The sequence below is a fragment of the Zootermopsis nevadensis genome, unplaced genomic scaffold, assembly GCF_977971745.1.
Source record: "Zootermopsis nevadensis isolate Lab colony 2312 unplaced genomic scaffold, Znev_1.0 Znev_ptg000007l, whole genome shotgun sequence".
Taxonomy (NCBI): Eukaryota; Metazoa; Arthropoda; class Insecta; order Blattodea; family Termopsidae; genus Zootermopsis; species Zootermopsis nevadensis.
Window position 1 is genome coordinate 13,772,945 of NW_028259139.1, and position 18,336 is coordinate 13,791,280.

At 42.3% G+C, this 18,336-nt stretch overlaps 1 protein-coding gene across 4 annotated transcripts in view; it reads left to right on the plus strand.

Annotated features, from left to right (window-relative positions):
* The window catches only part of LOC147874622 (tachykinin-like peptides receptor 86C), a 28,058-nt gene extending 12,324 nt beyond the window's left edge, over window positions 1-15,734 (plus strand). For 3 of the 4 annotated variants that reach the window (XM_087344369.1, XM_087344368.1, XM_087344370.1), the window contains 8 exons: window positions 1,481-1,592; window positions 2,555-2,656; window positions 6,273-6,407; window positions 8,607-8,684; window positions 9,758-9,908; window positions 10,265-10,461; window positions 13,667-13,794; window positions 15,268-15,734. In XM_087344369.1, the coding sequence (XP_087200495.1) occupies window positions 1,481-1,592; window positions 2,555-2,656; window positions 6,273-6,407; window positions 8,607-8,684; window positions 9,758-9,908; window positions 10,265-10,461; window positions 13,667-13,794; window positions 15,268-15,404 (1,040 nt within the window). In that variant the 3' untranslated portion in view covers window positions 15,405-15,734. The remainder of the gene's footprint in view (window positions 1-1,480; window positions 1,593-2,554; window positions 2,657-6,272; window positions 6,408-8,606; window positions 8,685-9,757; window positions 9,909-10,264; window positions 10,462-13,666; window positions 13,795-15,267) is intronic. The other variant, XM_087344371.1, reaches the window with a different exon arrangement.
* Window positions 15,735-18,336: the final 2,602 nt, after the last annotated feature.

The window sequence follows — 18,336 nt, forward strand, 5'->3', positions numbered from 1 at the left end:
ATTTTTTTAATGGTCACAAGACATTAAAAATATTCAGAGAAAAATTTCCAACAATTGAAATGGAAAATAATTATGGCTTAAATTATTGGTGCTGAAGAAGAATTGGTGGCTTAATTTAATGCTTGTTGCAAAAGTATTATTCTCTTACGTCTCTCTTGTTCATTATAATGAGGCCTAAAGTCTCTAAAATGTTACAGTATCTGAAATAAAATCTTGATTACCATGAACTCAAAGTATATCTTGTGTTTCCATCTGCCATGTGTTCACTTTTAATTCTGTATTACGTGTTCACGATTCGGCAAATTGGGCATCTTCTGTGCTTGTTTATTAAATGCGATACAGTGCATTAGCTTCATTTCATATGCCGAATAATGTGAGATTAATGCCAGTATAAATTAGGTTATTAATAAATGCTTGGTGAAAATATTTTTATGGTTAGTGATATAATTTTCTTGTGTATTAGCGTCCTCTGTACTAATGTATTTTTATATTCTGCTTGTTTTACCTTTTACGTTTTATTGTGTTCGTGTGCTCATCTCTGTGCTGTATCTGTAATTGGCCTTCAGGCTGTTGATACAGCACACAAATAATAAAGAATTGAATTGAATTATTTGCGCGCCAACAGCAGAGTTAAAAGTGCAGAAACCGCGTCCTTTCACTTCTGAAATATGTTTTTCTGTCACTTTTCTTTATCCACTGTCACCAATTCTTTTACCATCAGCTTTCATTTAACTAGGTTAAAGAGTTTAGTACCTAATAAGTTAGTACATTAATCATCGTTAAATTTATAACGCTTTCTGTTCAATTTAGGTCGTAGACTATAATATGTTCCAGTATGGTCCGTCAGCCACTGTCAAATTAAATGTTACTAGAAATACTGGCTTATATTTACGCAGTTGTGTTATAATTATTCATTCATAAAATTTGTTAGAAGAAGAAGCATATTTTAAAATAACTACCTATAACACACACACACACACACACAGAGAAATAATTAACCAAATGGAATAAATTCGTCCTTGAGAAACTGATAGTCGCTCTGACAGTCAAGAAATCTCCCGCCCAAAACTTTATATTAGGGTTCACTACCGTGATCACATGAAGTGGCGGAATTGGCCACAACTGAGCCAGATCAATCCATTCTACGTCTTCCCACAATATTTAATATTAATTTTGACATAATTTACCTTCTTCCAAGTGGTCATTTCCGTTAGGCTTTCGAATCAAAATTCTCCAAGCATACGTGTTACATGCTCCTCACATCTCATTCTTCCTAAGATTATCGTCCTAATATTGCCATGGTAATAATACGTCAACCTTTGTTGTGCTAAATGTCATGCAACATAACCTGTCTTTGTCATCTGATGCCAATCATGTGCGTGGTTGTAAGTATTTTCTGTAAGATCTCTTTGGTGATAGACCGCGTCCTGTCAATAGTTTCAGACACCGCCGTGTGACGCTCTTTTGTTCTGTGTTCCAGGATATCTCAGGATGCAATGTTTCACGAACTTACTTTTGGCGAACATGTGCTTTGCCCAACTGCCCTTAGCTGTGTTCTTCAGCCCGTTCAGATTTGTGTATTCTCTCAACAGGTGAGTAACTGTTCAATTCCAGCCAGCGACACCGGCTGTACGGTCTGAGACCTTTCCTGTTCCAATTAACCAATTCCTGTCCAATACGTTCAAATTCACCGAAGTCGTTCGTCGTCTTATTTCATTAGATGAGGCTAATTCAGGAAGTAAGTAGACGGATAAGGGAAGTGTGGTAATTGATTTCATATTTTCAAGATCGCACGAAGGAAATTATGAGCAATGCAAGAAGTAGGCTAGCTCTCGCGAATACGGCAATGAAACTTCGGGTTCAATAAGAAACCGAACGACTACTAGCTTCTCGATGTGGATTCTGCTTTGTGGAGTTAGTAAAGAGCGCCATTATCGGCCGAGGTCGCAATATTTTAAAAAAAGGCAGCAGTTTCATTCGAACACGATGGAAAAAGACAGACCAGCTAGACAATGATTAATTAACATGCCAGCACAAAATTAAAGGATAAAAGTTCATAGAGCGTTGCGCCAGGATTCAGAAGTCAGAAAGAAAACGTATTAAGCAAAATGCCACTCACAAGGACATTCCTGCAACTGTTAAAAACAAACACAAATCTCTCTGACTAACTGGACTTTATGTCGTGTCCTAATTCCAGGTTTTGTCGCGAGCTACGGAGTTATGTAACCAGCATAAAGTATTGCGTTGTTGACTTCTAAGAAGCGTTCTTATAGCCTAATGGATTACGAAAAGTGTCAGTCAATAACGAATTTTTTTAGTTATATTGACTCAGAGCGTCTAATTATCATGAATGATTTTGGAAGGATGCGTTTTTAGTTTATTTCAAGGTAGTTTTCCAGCGTGTGGCTAGACAGCTCAGAATGTAATTGTCTGAAAAAACATAGTTTATTGGTACCCTTCAGTCTCCATCTTGGAACTTCTCTTCTTGAACCACAAATTGTATGTAACTTCAGTTCCGGACAGTTGTTACGGCCATGTTTGAACTCTGTTTCAGCGACTTGTACTTCTGCAAATCCTACTGCCGCTTTAGCAACTTCGTAGCCAACATGTCGGTGGCAGTCACAGCCATCACACTCAGCATTATTTCCGTAGAGCGGTGAGTAGCCTCCGTAGACTCTACCACACCAATTTCACTGGCGTATATTAGCCCACATAAAAGGCCTCAGTGAACCTCCTTCTTTTAACTAACGCAAAGTTAAACAGACGGAGTTTACAATTTGCATTAATTCTCCTTTATACTTCGTTTCCAGATATCTTTAGCCTAATGTCACGTGATATTAGAACGGTATTAGACATGAACTTGCACAGAAGTATTGCGAGAAGAATTTTCTTGTCTGTTGACAAGTACCGGGCTTTCAAAAGCGCGAACCTTGCACTACGATTTTTTTAAAAAAATATTTGTTTAGTACGATTTAGAGATTAGCAACTGAGCACTGGCGACCTACGAGGCGTTAACACAAACGGCTTTTACAAATTTTCAGACCAACTTTAGAAGAAGTAATTGAGGTATTTCCGGATGAATATGGAGTGTCCCTATGACTTGAAAGGTTTCTTCGGATGAGCTATTTCCCCAGGATAAATGTTCGATGCACTGACTGTTCCTTTGTTGCAAGCAAGATTGCAAAGACTGTACAGTTTCCACACGTGTTATTCGGAGTTTGCGTGTTTAATCCTAGAAGCTAGGAGAGTGCATATTTATATATATATATATATATATATATATATATATATGTAGACTTATAGAGGAGCCCAGGGCAGAACGGGGAACTTAATCTTTGGAGGCATGTGGAAGGGACAATAATAAAGACAAACACACGGAGGAACCCTGTGTGGATTAATTGTCTATTTGAAATTTATAACGAGTTATTAGTTTAGTTCTAAGAGCTACAGTTTTTTTTAAATATGAATTTCTGCCCCGTTCTACCCTGGGCTCCCCTATATTTATAAAACGTCTCGAAAGAGACTTAACAATATATGACGTTATATACAAGTGTCGTTTAAACCGATTGGGCTGAATCTAACGTAAAAACGAATAAATATGTTTTCAAGACGAAATGTAGGCATGTAGGACTAAAGCGTAATGTACTGTCTTGTGATATTTCATTTCAGATACAAGTAAAACAACATTTATAAATTAACAATGAAAAAATTACATACTCCAAACGTTCTAATTTAAATATATGACAATTGGTACAGTTGGGCTGTCCTACACTAGACGCAGCAAAATTCCATAGAGTATGTTGGGTACCTGAATTTATTAATCAAACAAATAAAACCAGATTTTCCGCATGGCTCTCCTGTCGCGAGGGGATGAGGGGTGGGCAGAGACATTGTTTGTGAGGTTCTGTTTGTTGGTATTTCTAGCTAAGATGTCATAATGGTCAGTTTCTTAGAAACCATAATTGCAATCGATGAGAGTGTATAACGTTGCAAGTGAGGCAGAAAACACGTATCTTACATTGGACTTAATTGGTTCCATAGTGATTGTGATGCTGCAGCCAAGATTTCGCTATAACAAAGCTCGACACAAAATTATACAGAATGTCCCAGGAAACGATGTCTACACAGAAACATTACACACGTCAGCATCTTTTGGAGACACTCTGTATTTGTGAGATGGCGTTCGGATTAAGTGAATTAATAATCCAAGTCTCGGTTAACTTTGGCTTTCGGGATTGAGTCGCATGACATATTAAGAATTACCCAACGTTTCGGCAAACACTCCAGTTGATATCTTCGCAGTGAACGTCTAGTGATGGGCGTTTTTGGAAGGCCCACCGTCACCAAATGACCGAAGTGAGGCACTTAGAACCTACGAGCGAGGAACAGTCTAGGTCCAGTGTGTCTTTGTCGAGACCCCTCAAGGACAGAAATGGATTTCTAAATCCCTGGTGGCCGAGGCACAGAATAGAAAGCCCGGATGCTAGAGCTCCAGAAACAGGAAGTTCAGGGGTCTAGGCCCCAACGAATGGGAAGGCCCCAGAGGATAAATAGAAACTGCGGTTACAGTTAGATGGGGGAGCATTACGTAAAAATATCCCCAAGGAATACAATCTCGGAAGTGTCTTGGCCCCGTGGGTGGCGAAGCACCTCGAGAGCAGTCCATAAAAGTAGAGCAGGATTTGAGGTTATCGGACCTCTTTCTCTTTCCATCTCTCTCTCTCTCTCTCTCTCCCACGCTGCGACACGCCCCCACTCTCTTATTGGTTCCAACGCCATCGCCTGATTCCGACACCAGTCCCCACTGGTTAGAGTTAAATTCTTCCATAAACGGCCGGATTCCTGTAAGACCCTGAGCGCACGAGCGGTTTGGACCAACTCGAGAGACACTTGTGCCAAACGAGGGTTGACAGGGCAACCGAGGGTGACTGATGTTTAGCGGGCCAGCCGATGCTGTCCCTGAAGAGACGGCCAGGGTATCATTCAAGAGGGACGCGGCCCGCTACCCCCAATCACGGAGGTCTTCAGCTAAAGTGATCTTCCCCCCAAACCGCAGAGGCCTTCAGAGGAAGCGGCCCCACCCTCTCAGGGTTCAAACACCAGAGAACCAACCAACTAAGATCTTTTCGACAAAGGACATCAGCAGCAACGGGCCCCAGGCTGAATAGTCGAGACTCCCTCCACGACAAAGACCCCCGTTAGTGTAAGCAAATTCCCGTTTTAGTTTCAAGGCTCTGTTTACCATTTCCAGCAATGCGTCTCGTACGCAGGAATTCCGTTACCTAGCAAGGGACTCCGCCCTGAGTTAGCTTTTTGGTTGGTTGGCGGTTTATCTGCAGTATTGACTGAATGCACTGTTTCAGTAGGAAGCGAGCGCACACAGCGTCAGTTTCAACAAATTCCATGCCTCGACTTATCAGCCTAGAGCACACTCCACAAAATCGAGCTCCCAACTGAAAATAAAACGCTGATTTCACCGTCCGCGTGCACAGGCAACAAGAATCTGCGATTGCGGCAGTTTTACCGCTGCGGCGGAAAAAACCGCTCGTGCGCGCTAGCCCTAACTTCACAGTTTTCCACTCGCACGGGTTGGTTGGCAAGGCTTACTCATCCCTTCGATGATGGAGGCAGGAAGGATCTCTGAACCGCCGGTTCACCTCTACCGGACTAAAGGGCGCAACAACCCAGAAGACGTGATTGTGACCATTAAAACACAGTGGAAACCACATGCTTTAATGGTGAACAATGATTCACAGAATACTTAGCAATTACTTACTTAAATAGCATCAACCGACAATTTTTTATAATGGAGAGGTAACGTGTTTTCTTCAAGACAACTGAATTTTAAATATAATTTGCCTAAGCTTCGAATGGTCAAACGAAAATTGGCTTGTGAAACTAATGGCATAATATTTAACCGCACAAATTCGTATTTAAATAATAATTGTCCTGAATAAATCATTACCTGAAGTTGTCACGGCGACTAAACTCAATGAAATCCTCTGGAACAACAAATTCTTTTCCGTTCTGGAGAGGAGCCGAACGTTTCGGATGTGACTGATGATGGAGGCGGAGAAGGTATTCGAAACTTTGAGATCCTGTCTAGAACTATCACGGAGTGTTGCCCGAGAGGGTTTATTGAAGAGTTCTTTACAACCTAAGAAGGGAGATTCGCACAAATTACTTTTTTTCTTTATTTTGGCTGAATTAGAAAGGTACATTTTATGTGTCATGTGCTTTAACATGACAGTACTGTACTCACCCTGTTGCAGATTCCTGGCGATAGTGTGGTCTATTAATACACGGATGCCAAAGAAAATCACTCTTCTTATGATCATTTCCTTCTGGGTCGCAGGCTTCGCCATAGGAGTGCCGTCTGCAGTGTACTTCAGTACAATCACCCACAAGTAAGCAACCCAGCATGTAAGCAAAGAACACTGTTTGTGTGACTTTTGTAAAGTTAGCGACATGCACATCTTGGACGTTTTCAAAATATCGGTCAGAATAAACCAGTTTTAGGCCTGTGGTGTGTCCAAGTATGTCAAACACACATGACGGCACACCACGAAATTTCGCTTCATGAAAAGAGGGTACAAAGCTATACGCCACGCACGCGCTTGGGTGAGGGGGTCTTGACCTCTGCACTACATGGGGTGAGTGGTCATCATCGTGCAACCCCGGTACCCATTGAACAAGAGACTGGGAGGGCCACCTAAACCTGTCTAGACGCAGAGGCTAGAGGAATCATTCTGTTCCCCCCGTCGGGAATCGAACCCTTGTCGTCCATTCACTATAATGACCGAGCTACGTCGGTTCATTGGGTGTTGCATATTAGAAATTGTAATATTTTCTTTTTTCCGATTCTAACGCGTGAATATGCGATTTCTTATAAGAATTCCGCGGCAACTTTAAACTCTGTGACGACGCACTGGTTCCGAAACGCTGGAATAATCACACACGTTGTGTCTAGGTTCATTTAGATGGGTTTATTTAATTGCATGTGTTTGTAGCTTAGAATGAAGGATGACTCGTGACGTAAGTCCCAAAAAATCAGATAATGCAGTATTTGTCTACAGGAAATGAGTTGAGTATATTTCACTCAGTATAATATAAAGTTTGGTTCCCTCACTAAAGCTTCTATAAATATCATCGCCCTGATGATGGAGGCAGTATGACTTCTGAAACGTTGGTAAACATCTACCAGACTACACAGCGCAACAACCCAGAAGACAGAAATCTTCATACTAAGAATCGCCCTGATGACGGAGGCAGTATGACCTCTGAAACGTTGGTAAACATCGACCAGACTACACAGCGCAACAACCCAGAAGACAGAAATCTTCATACTAAAAATCGCCCTGATGACGGAGGCAGTATGACCTCTGAAACGTTGGTTAACATCGACCAGCTACACAGCGCAACAACCCAGAAGACAGAAATCTTCATACACATCGCCCTGATGATGGAGGCAGTATGACCTCTGAAACGTTGGTAAACATCGACCAGACTACACAGCGCAACAACCCAGAAGACAGAAATCTTCATACTAAAAATCGCCCTGATGACGGAGGCAGTATGACCTCTGAAACGTTGGTTAACATCGACCAGCTACACAGCGCAACAACCCAGAAGACAGAAATCTTCATACACATCGCCCTGATGATGGAGGCAGTATGACCTCTGAAACGTTGGTAAACATCGACCAGACTACACAGCGCAACAACCCAGAAGACAGAAATCTTCATACTCACCGCTGTGAAAACCTCAAATCATACAAGCAGAAGCATTGTTTTAAAGTGATTTATCTCCAATGCAACATTAGCAAGGTACAAAAAAGAATGTTTCGGAACAAGAAAGGTTGAGTTGACCCCGGTACTTAACTAAGCACAACGCAATGCAGACGCGGGGCCAGTGGACACATTCGTAACTTCAGCCTTAGATACACGTGAATAACGTATGCTAGCGTTCACGTCCCATCCACGTTAAACCTGAGTAAACTCCCGGTAACACATTGAACAGAAGGCTGGGTGGGTCCCAGAGCCGGTCTGGAAATCTTCCTATGCCGGGAATCTAACCCCGGTCATCCATCCCGTATCCTCAGATATCCCTTCTCCTGGTTTGGAGCACACTCGTACGTTAACTCGGTGCTTTAGACAAAATTCTGAGCTGGGCGTTATAGGATCTGCGTAATTACGACGTACCAAGTACAAATGAAAGCCGGTATAGATTGTAGGATGGAGACTGGTTAGCTTGTAACTCGAATCAGCTTCTCACGTGACAACCCCAGACAGCAAAGCCAAAATAATATTCCTTCATAGTAACGAGTTTCGTATAGTAATCGGCGACATTCTAAGTGGCAGCCAATGATAACACGCTGGCTGGACGGTCCTGTCACGCATCCCATGGGCGGCGACAGACGAGTGTGGAACAGCTTTTCTCAGTATCATTTTGGCCACCATAGATTTGTAATGGACTTTCCTGGCATTAAACCTTGACTTGAACAGTGAAAATTCGGTATCCGAGAGTCTCAGCTATAGAATTGCGCACGAGTGGTAACTGAAAAACGAATACCATACAAGTTGTACAGGAACGTCTGTCTGTTGCAGGGATAACGGGACCACACGCACAGGCTACGACCTCACGTGGGTAGACGGAGATCCCTCGAATTCGTCGCTGGACCACACGTAAGTAGGGAACGGGTCACAAAGACTGATACTTTGTCTCCTGTACATCAACATTCCAGTATGTGTCCTCGGTTATATCGACACTGGAACACGAAATCTTTTGGTGTAGTTCGTTATGCTGAATGAAAACGTGGTTAAGTAGATTGTCCTCCTAGGCACAGACCGAAAACAGCATAGTTCGATCGGTGAACGAGTCAAATTCCTAATTACGAAGAATCAAGTTTCAGACCAAACTATTTTTGGTACTGTTTACAATTTAAACTTACTGAGTAAAATTGAGTGTTTTCTAAAGTATATGTGTAAGAATACTTTTCTCTTATTCGTTGGTATTCTGCGTAAATAGATATCGATGTTTCGTCATAAACATTTCTGTGCACTGAAATGTCAACAGTAGAAATTATCTTCATCGCTAAATCTGTATTTGCTTGAAAAGAGAATCATGGTCACACATTTGCAGCGAGCCAGAGTAGATGGCTTTCGGATTACAGCGGTTGACATGTGATCTCTCATATTACCATCCATTATTATCACAAAACACAATCTAATGAAGAGAGACTCTGGACATGGGGAGCAAAATTTAAAACCTTCAGGGGGTGCGCAAGTTTTTCTTTAAATATTCAACTGGGAGACAACCTCAAACAACAGAAAACGCATCCGACGGCGAGGAATCAGCACAAAAACACAAAGAACCGACGAATTTGGAACTGCACCTCTGCAGCTCTTGAGTTCCAAGAATTTCCTTACTCAAAAGAAAATTTTCATCATACAACTCAGTCGGCTCCAGTACCTATGAAAAATGCTGAGGAGGAAACGCGTGGAAAGCTAAAACACTGAACGAAAATTGTTCTCATAACCCCAATGTCCCCTGAGTTACATCCCGGGGTGTAGCACGATAATTTCAGAACCCCCCAAAAGCACACCGAGTTTAGAGTCGAAAAAATTAATCTCACCCCCCGAGGGGAACAGAAAGGCAAATTCCTGGAGGAACGTATCACAGGACAGGGGGAAGTGCCCAAAGATGGCGTTACACTGGTTAGTACATAAGAAGACCAAACTGGTGTTTGTATTTGCAGGTACAACGTCGCCATGCTACACATGGCGTACGTAGTGCCGATTTGTATCATGGCCGTGTGCTGCAGCAGTATAGCGATCAAACTTTGGTTCAGTCGCTCCAGCGGCCAGCCGACCCAGCGAGAAATTGACATCATGCATTACAAAAAGAAGGTGAGATGTCTCCATAATCCAGTCACCTTACACCATTTTCAGGATCATGAATGTATTTTGGAGTCAGTAGGCGTCCTCTGTGACAAGATGGCTGGTCTGTTCGTGTCAGATGTCTTAATCTCTCTCACCCACACTTTCCATCAGTATATAATCCTAAATTATAAACATGGTCTCTGCCAGACTGCGCCTTATCTGAGCTACAACAGCAACTTTAATAATCGTAAGATAAATTTGCCCTGTATGTCGCTCAGTGTCTCGCCTCGTGATTCGAGAAATAACGTTTTCGTTATTTTTAAAGCTTCTACCTTGTCCTCCACGTCGAAAGCCACCGATGTGCGTCTTTTTGTGTGTTGCAGGAATTTATCATGCTCGTCAGTATGATGATGGTCTTTGCAACGTTCACACTCCCATATCACCTACTCAACATTTATACGGGCTACGATCCAGCTAAGCAGAACAGCGCACTTGCCAAGCACCTTAACCTGACAGTTAACTGGTTGGTCGGGTTCCCTGCCGTGGTTAACCCGTTGCTAAACTTATGGATGAATTCAAGGTACTCTAGTTTACCTAAGACTAAGTTGACTGCAGTTCTTAAAGCTCTAGTGACTACAACGTGAACATTGAAATTGTTCCGTTAGTAGAATCAAAAACTATCAATGTAAGGGTCTTGAGGTTCTCACAGCGGTGAATATGAAGATTTCTGTCTTCTGGGTTATTGCGCTGTGTAGTCTGGTCGATGTTAACCAACGTTTCAGAGGTCATACTGCCTCCGTCATCAGGGCGATGAATATTTATATATTCATCGCCCTGATGACGGAGGCAGTATGACCTCTGAAACGTTGGTTAACATCGACCAGACTACACAGCGCAATAACCCAGAAGACAGAAATCTTCAATGTAAGGGTCTATTATGACGCTCACTATACGAGGTGCGATCAGAAAGTTTCAAGACTGCGCCTATAAAAACCCGTACACTTATCTCAGGTATTAAATTCATCCATCACCCTCCAAGTAGTTCCCCTTGGAGTGAACACAACGATCCCAGCGCCGCTGCCAAGCCTGGAAGCATCCCTGGAAATTTTTCTTTGTCAGCCTGTCAAGCACCATCTGCGATTCTGCCTGAATATCTTCTATCGTCTCAAATCTCCTTCCCTTTAGCTGAATTTTCATCTTTGGGAAGAGGAAGAAGTCACACGGAGCTAAATCCGGCGAAGAAGGAGGGTGCGGGATGACGGCCATGGTGTTTGAGGCCAAAAACTTTGAGGGCGGTGTGCGCTGGCGCGTTGTCATGATGCGTCGCATGTGGAGTTCTTCCTTTAGAATCAGCTGACAGGTCCCATAGCCTATCCCAACAATGTCGCACAAGTCGTTGATGGTACGACGTCGATCTTCGTGAATGGCCTGCCGAATCTTCGTAACATTTTCGGGCGTTGTGCTCGAAGATGGTCGTCCAGAACGCTCGTCATCATCGACAGCGGTTCGGCCATTTTTAAAAAGTGAATGCCACACAAAAGTTTGTGCACGACCCATTGTGGACTCCCCAAATGCTTGCTTTAGCATTTCATAGGTTTCCGTAGCCGTTTTGGCGAGTCTTTGGCAAAATTTGATGCACACGCCATTCCGAAATCGCAGGAGGGTCGGTGTAATGCACTACCAAAACGCCCGTAACTAAGAAACAAATTCTAATTCGATGATGCCGGCTGGCACACTGATTTACTATGAATGTAGGCCCAACCCCTTAGCGGCATAAGCTCGTACTACATCCGGTTCGCCCTCTATTGACACAGTCTTGAAACTTTGTGATCGCACCTCGTAATTCAGGGATGAGTTACTGAGCTAACGATGATAGGTCTGGGGTGAGACTACGGCTTCAAATACGGCTATTGTACCAGTTCCTGTGGATGAGAGTTGTGACAGATGACAGTGAGGCTTTGGAATAATGGTAATGGTGAGGTGAAAAGTCTGAACGTTGTCCACTGCTTGGGACTGAAACCCAACCTCCGGCGAACGCACGCCTGAGCTGTGGCGCCTTCGAAAGCTTGGGGGCTGAGCTACAAGCATTCTAAACCTCGACGCAGCTCGTTCACGACTTGAAAAAGAGATTGGGACAGCCTCCAGTTGCGGAGGTTAGCTGCGAATGTATTGAATAAACAGTCGCGGACAGCCGATAAGGCGTGGTCCTTGAGTTTGGGTGTTGGGTTAACAACCATTGGCCGTAAAAATGTTTTATGATACGTTATGTTATGTAGATAATACATGAAAATTCCGCTAGGAGACTTCAACGCCAAAATTGGTAGGGAGGATATATTCGAACCAATTATAAGGAGTGAGATTTTACAAGAATTTATTATTGACAATGGGGTGAGATTAGTGAACTTTGCCACATCCAAATGTCTGATTGTCAAAAGCACAAAATTCCCACATTTTGATATCCATAAACACAATTGGACTTCCTCTGACGGGATGACCGATTAACAAATTGATCACGTTCTAATCGATCGGAGGAGACAATCAAACATCGTAGACGTGCGATCTTATAGGGGAATGGACTGTGATTCTGAACATTATTCAGTGATAGCCAAATTGGGGGCAAGACTCTTAATCAGAAAATAGGCGGGGCAGATATACAGAATTGAGAAATTCAACGTCAAAAAACCGAGCGATATAGAAGCTAAGCAGGGGCATCAGGTAAAAATTTCGAATAAGTTTGCAATCCTAGAAAACGTTTCAGGGAACACAGAGGACAGGGAAATAGACGTCAATAAGACATGGGAAAATATGAGGAGTAACATGAAAATTTCCACTGAGGAAAGTGTAGGGTATCGTAACATTTCGCAAAATGAAGCATGGTTTGATGAAGAATGCTCTGTCTTGGTAAGATGAAGGGGGCGGATTCGATTGCAATGGCTGCAGGCCCGTACTCGAATAAAGAGAGAAAGATGTGTCTTTGTAATGCGCGAAAACAGCAGAACTTTGAGGAATAAGAAGACGGAGCATCTCAAAGATCAGATATGGAAGCTGGAAGCTGACAGCTAAAATGAAAACATCGGAGAGTTGTATACAGGCAAAAGCGAATTCAAGAAGGGGTACAAACCTAGGACACATTTGATCAGGGACGAGAATGGGATTCTTCTCGCGGAATCACGTAGCATCGTAGACTGATGGAAAGATTACTGTAGTAAGTTACTAGACGTTCACGTAGTCGATCAATTTAATGAGCCAGCAAAGCCCTTCATCCCGGAACTGACCCTTAATGAAGTTGAAACTGCCATTTGAAAATTAAAACTTTATGAATCGCCAGGCATCGATTCAATTTCAGAGGGAATTAATTCATGCAGGTGGTAGGACACTGCACTCAGAGATATTTAAGATCATATTATCGATTTGGAAACAGGAAGTACTACCACAACAGCGGAAAGAATCAGTTGTCCCTGTCTATAAAATGGGACAAAACTAAGTTCAGTAACTTCTGAGGTATCTCTTTTGTCAGCGTCGTACAAAATTTTATCCAAAATTCTTCTGGCACGGTTAACGCTAGTTATGAATGAAATTATCAGGGATTATCAATCCGAATTCCGCCGTAATTCTACTACTGCTGCTGTTTCTGTATGGGCGGACACGTGTTTTATGTGACGAGACCGAAAGTCACTAACAGCAATAACAGCTTCTACCTCGAAAATGGAAATCCATGCGGGAAACTTACTACCCTCAACTGTTTGTGTTACTCGTGCTTCTTAGCAAGGATTCCTCTTTCGCAGGTTCCGTAAGTGCTTGATGGACGCCTGGAGAAACTGGCACTGTCCCCTCTGGAAGAGGTCTGTGCACCTGGAAGGCGCAGAGTCACCCGTGTTTCGGACATGGAATTTTCCTTCTGGATCTACTTCAGGTGAGTTTGCAGGCTGCAGATTTCAAGTAATTTTTCCAAACAACTACAATGCAGCATAAGAGTTTTCTTATTGCTTGTTAACTGATCATACGTCGAAGGTATAGAAGTAGAGTTACCATATTTTTGATGGTACAGACCGGGACGCTCCCTTTATAATATTAAAAGAAGATGTGGCAAAGTGTAGTTCACGTCTGAGTTTCGTGTCAAGTTAAAGCCCTTTCTTTACGTGCGTATCACTGACACACTCCATGTAACTAATACAATTGGATAATTACTGTCTTCATACGTGATGATCGTTTGTATTTGCCAACTAAGAAACAGGCTTCGTCACTGCCACAGAACGAGCACAGATGTCCGTCCTTTTCGTTTGACAAGAAACGGATTCCGTCCGAAAACGTTCGTGAGTTTGCGAACGAATTTCGGAATTTCAGTAACTACGACAAATCTGATGCCTGGTAATCGATTTACTTCAAATGCTTGAAACTTCTCTACACTCAGGTCGAGTTCGTAACTCAGTCACTGAACTCACAGACCCAGGATTCAAGTGTCAACATCTCTGCCGCTGCCTTCCTAAGCGCTTCCAGAGTGTTCTCTTAAAAGAAGTTTTCTAAACTGTGCATACGAGTGCTTAATAAAACAAGAGCGGATTGCGTTCTTACATTCGGAGTGCACGTGTACGTCGAGTGTATTATTTTTCTTATTCTGTGTAGGTTTCCCTGTTGGCCTTCACGATAACCTGTCGTACAGCCAAACCTATTTTTCCAAAAACCAAATCATATTACGTGTTTTAGCACTGTAGATATAAATTGTCTTCGTATTTAATCGCTGCGCACGAGCGGTTTTTCTGCCGCATTGATGGAACGCACTGCTTCAGAAGGAAGGGAGTGCACGAGCGGTAGTTTCACCGCTGAGGTTTTTCTGCCGCAACAAGCTTCATTTTCGATATGTTGCGGTGACCGCACAGCGGCTGGCGGTGGCAGGAGATCACGAAGAACCCTACCTGTGTGCTCGCACGAGCGGCGAAACAGCCGGACGGAGACCATTGTTTGCCGGAACTTGGTGTAACTTAAGAGAAGAAGAGGCCGGCACTGTACAGTTCGGCCACATCGGAGTAGAATGACAAAAACTAAAGAGAAACTGTGGATAGATGTCTGTGAAGCTGTACATTAGCAGGTCTTCATATAACTCGTGAAATTGGGCTTTCAACAATTTTTGACTTACAAGTGGAGGGAATCAAAATTTATTTCTACGCTTTGCCCTTGTTCTTAGCAAAAACCGCATACAACAACTGTCTCCACAAAATCCAGCTCCCAGCAGAAAAGAAAACGCACTGAAGGTCACTGCAGATACCGCGTGTTTAACGCATAAATCCTTTTTTATTATTATTATTATAGGGCATGCGCAGAGCGAGTTATAGACTCCCAACCACCCTCTCGTATCTGAGAAGCCGGGTTAAATGAAATGTCTTTGTAGGAGCAGCCGAAGTCTTGACCAGGCCTCCCACGCCGTACCTCCGGCGGGAACTGAGGGTCGCCGACATCGAGTTGTTGCACGCACATCTGAGTTATTCGGACCCTTGCATTGCAAGAGAAAGGGTAACACAATATTAAACACCCTCAGGTTCAGCACTAAATGGTGGTGAGTGATTCCATTTCTGTTCTACGTGTTTTACTGTATGCCTACATTACAGAAGGCCAATTTGTTACGTAATGTTAAAATATAACACTGTTATATTTATTGTAAATTTTAGGCCGTGGGTTCATCATCTGAAACCTTTGTTTGTTGTGATAAATGTGGTTTGTTAAACAGTAATGTATGTTATATTAGTATGTTAAATTATGAAATTACAGTCAAATGTCTTAGTACAAACATTGGGATTCGAGAACAACTTTGTTTATTCTATGTAATTTAATTTAAGGAAATAAAAAAATCTTCACTAACTGGCCTCGTGTGTTGCCTCGCCTCACTTTAAAACCAAGTTCAGGAGTTGGATGGCAAGAGCAAAGGAAAACAGACCTTGAACTTGGAGCAGTAGCAACAGAATTAACAAAGTATAAGTTGGATTTAGTGGGAGTACAGAAAGTTCACACAAAAGCATTCATGCATAATTTATATAAAATATGTTAGAGGTGTTAAATATGATGTTGACCACTATCTGATGGTTTGAACAGTTATGGAACGACTGTCAGCATGCAAATACACGTTCTCTCATGTTGAGGTCTATATGACAGGACTCCGGATGATGGAAAAACAAGGGAATGCTCAGTATGTTACAGAGGACGAGGATATGAAGGACAGGAAGGATTTAGCAAATGGGAAATTATGGAAGGCTAGATAATAATACAATAAAAGTGTGACAATGTAGTGATTCAAGGAGAAAATAAATTACAGAGGATTTAGATGCTTTTCTGTTTATGAAGATTTATCTCAGGAGCCCCTGTAACATTCAACAGTGTTACGTTTTGTTACACCTGGTGAATAAATCCTGTGCATCTTTACAATCTGCGGTATCAGAAGCTGTAACTTAAATTTAATAATGAAGGAATTGTAGGATTTGCAGTTCTCACTGCAGTGAGTACGAGGGTGGTTGTAGCATTGTGTTGCGTGTTGGAAGTTTAACACTTCTGTTCGTGGTTGTCAACCTAATGTAATGATGTCCCAGACTAAACCATGGGTGGGACAGGACTATCAAAGAGACTGATAATTACTCAACACAGAAGCATCCCAGTAGCCATCGCCTCATATAAACAGTACCAATAATAGTCGTGATAAGAGGACATCGTCACTACTCTGAGTTGTTCTGGTCTGTCCTCCACTTCCAGTTAAGTGCATCGAAGACTTCAAACAGCGTATTGGTTCCCAGTCTAGCCACGTCGGCCTTATCTCAAAATACATTTCCTCAAGGTGTGGTTGGTGTGACTGAGAGAACCAAATCTGTCCGGCAGTGTGATATATTACTTTTTTCCTTCTACATCTTGAGAGTGTTGTCCCAGGATATTTGGGTGGGTGCATTTTTGCTGAGTCCAAAGAAGAATTTGTTTAATGTGGCACGTGCGTTTATTAGACCAAGCTTCACTTTCCGTGGTGTGTACTTCTCTCTTATATGACAAGAATATCTTTTATAAATTCAACAAAGTTTTTCTTTGTTCTTATCACCAATGAGTGAGTTAGGCTTCATAATCCCAGGGGTGTGATTTTGCAGCGTCCATGTTTTCCCACAGATGGCAGCAAATCAGGAAATACTGAAGATAAATTTGTATTTGGGAATGAGACAGTTATTTATAACTTGTGTATATTATGGTAAAATGACGGTTTCTAAATTTTCGCTTTGGGCACTGACATCCGCCTGAATTATGCCGAATTTACGTGATGGTTTCTGCAGCAGCTAAATGTTCGACAAAGCAAATACACGTAAACATACAACTGGCTTTAACAAAGAAACACGTGGAAATATAGAATGAGGAAGGTCCGTGTATAATTCTATGCTTGTCTTATTGTCTGTGAGCACTGGTACCACAAACCATTGACCGTGCTGTGTTTTAAAATACGTGAATAAATTGTACCTGTTGCTTGGTTTTTGGCTGACGTCATGTTTTTTCTGTTGGGACGTACGCAGCGCCGCAAGTGAACAAACGTTCAATTTATACCTGAAATTTTTGATGAAGGCGTCAACAGAAACATCCAGAGAATTCTAAATAAAAGCAGAAAACTCTCGATGTAATGTCGTCTAACTAAAAAGAGAGTGTCGCTGTGTTATCCTGTCTTGGTCCGTAACAATGGCTTGAGCCCTTTTTACGGAACACTCAGTAATTAGCAACTGATGCTTTGCTTTCAATAAACTGCGGTTTGTTTTAAATCGCTCTGCAACAGACAAGTTTAGTCCATAATTAGTTTCATGTCTTCTATCAAACCTTCAATTTCCAAAATGTTGTCGAGACATAGGTCTACTAGCTTCGCTCCCCTGAAATTCTAAAACTTCTCTTGGTCAGAGCTCAGTTCAAGAATTAAAGTACCTGAGACGTGTTATCATCCCAGAGTGTGAACCCAGTACCTCCTCATAACAGTCTGTTCCTTACACATCCACTCCCAACCCTTAGGTGCACCAATAACAACAACGCCGTCTCCAGGTATGCTGACAAATTCATGCTGCGCGAGTGTGGACTGACTCCAATCTAACTTTGCGTCCGTGCAAGGGCGCCCGCCAGCTGGTTTGTTACAGTTTATTACAAGCCTCCAGAAGTAAGGAGCAACACTCAGTATTGGTACCAGATTTATATGTATTTATCGTTTATTTAACGAAACAGTCAGTAGCTCAGACTGTGATACAAAAACGCGGGTATAATTTGACGTAAATAGAATAAATAAAAGAATTTGAAAGTCACGACGCGGTCCACAATTTGGACCTTGTTTGGAGCAATTTGAGAAGAATGTGTGATTTGTAAACCCATAGCCAGTCACAGCAACAAACTAAATTTGCTGTAATTTGCTTCGCGCATATCAACGTTAGCAGCGAATGAAAATTTAAAACTGGCGGATAAGCAG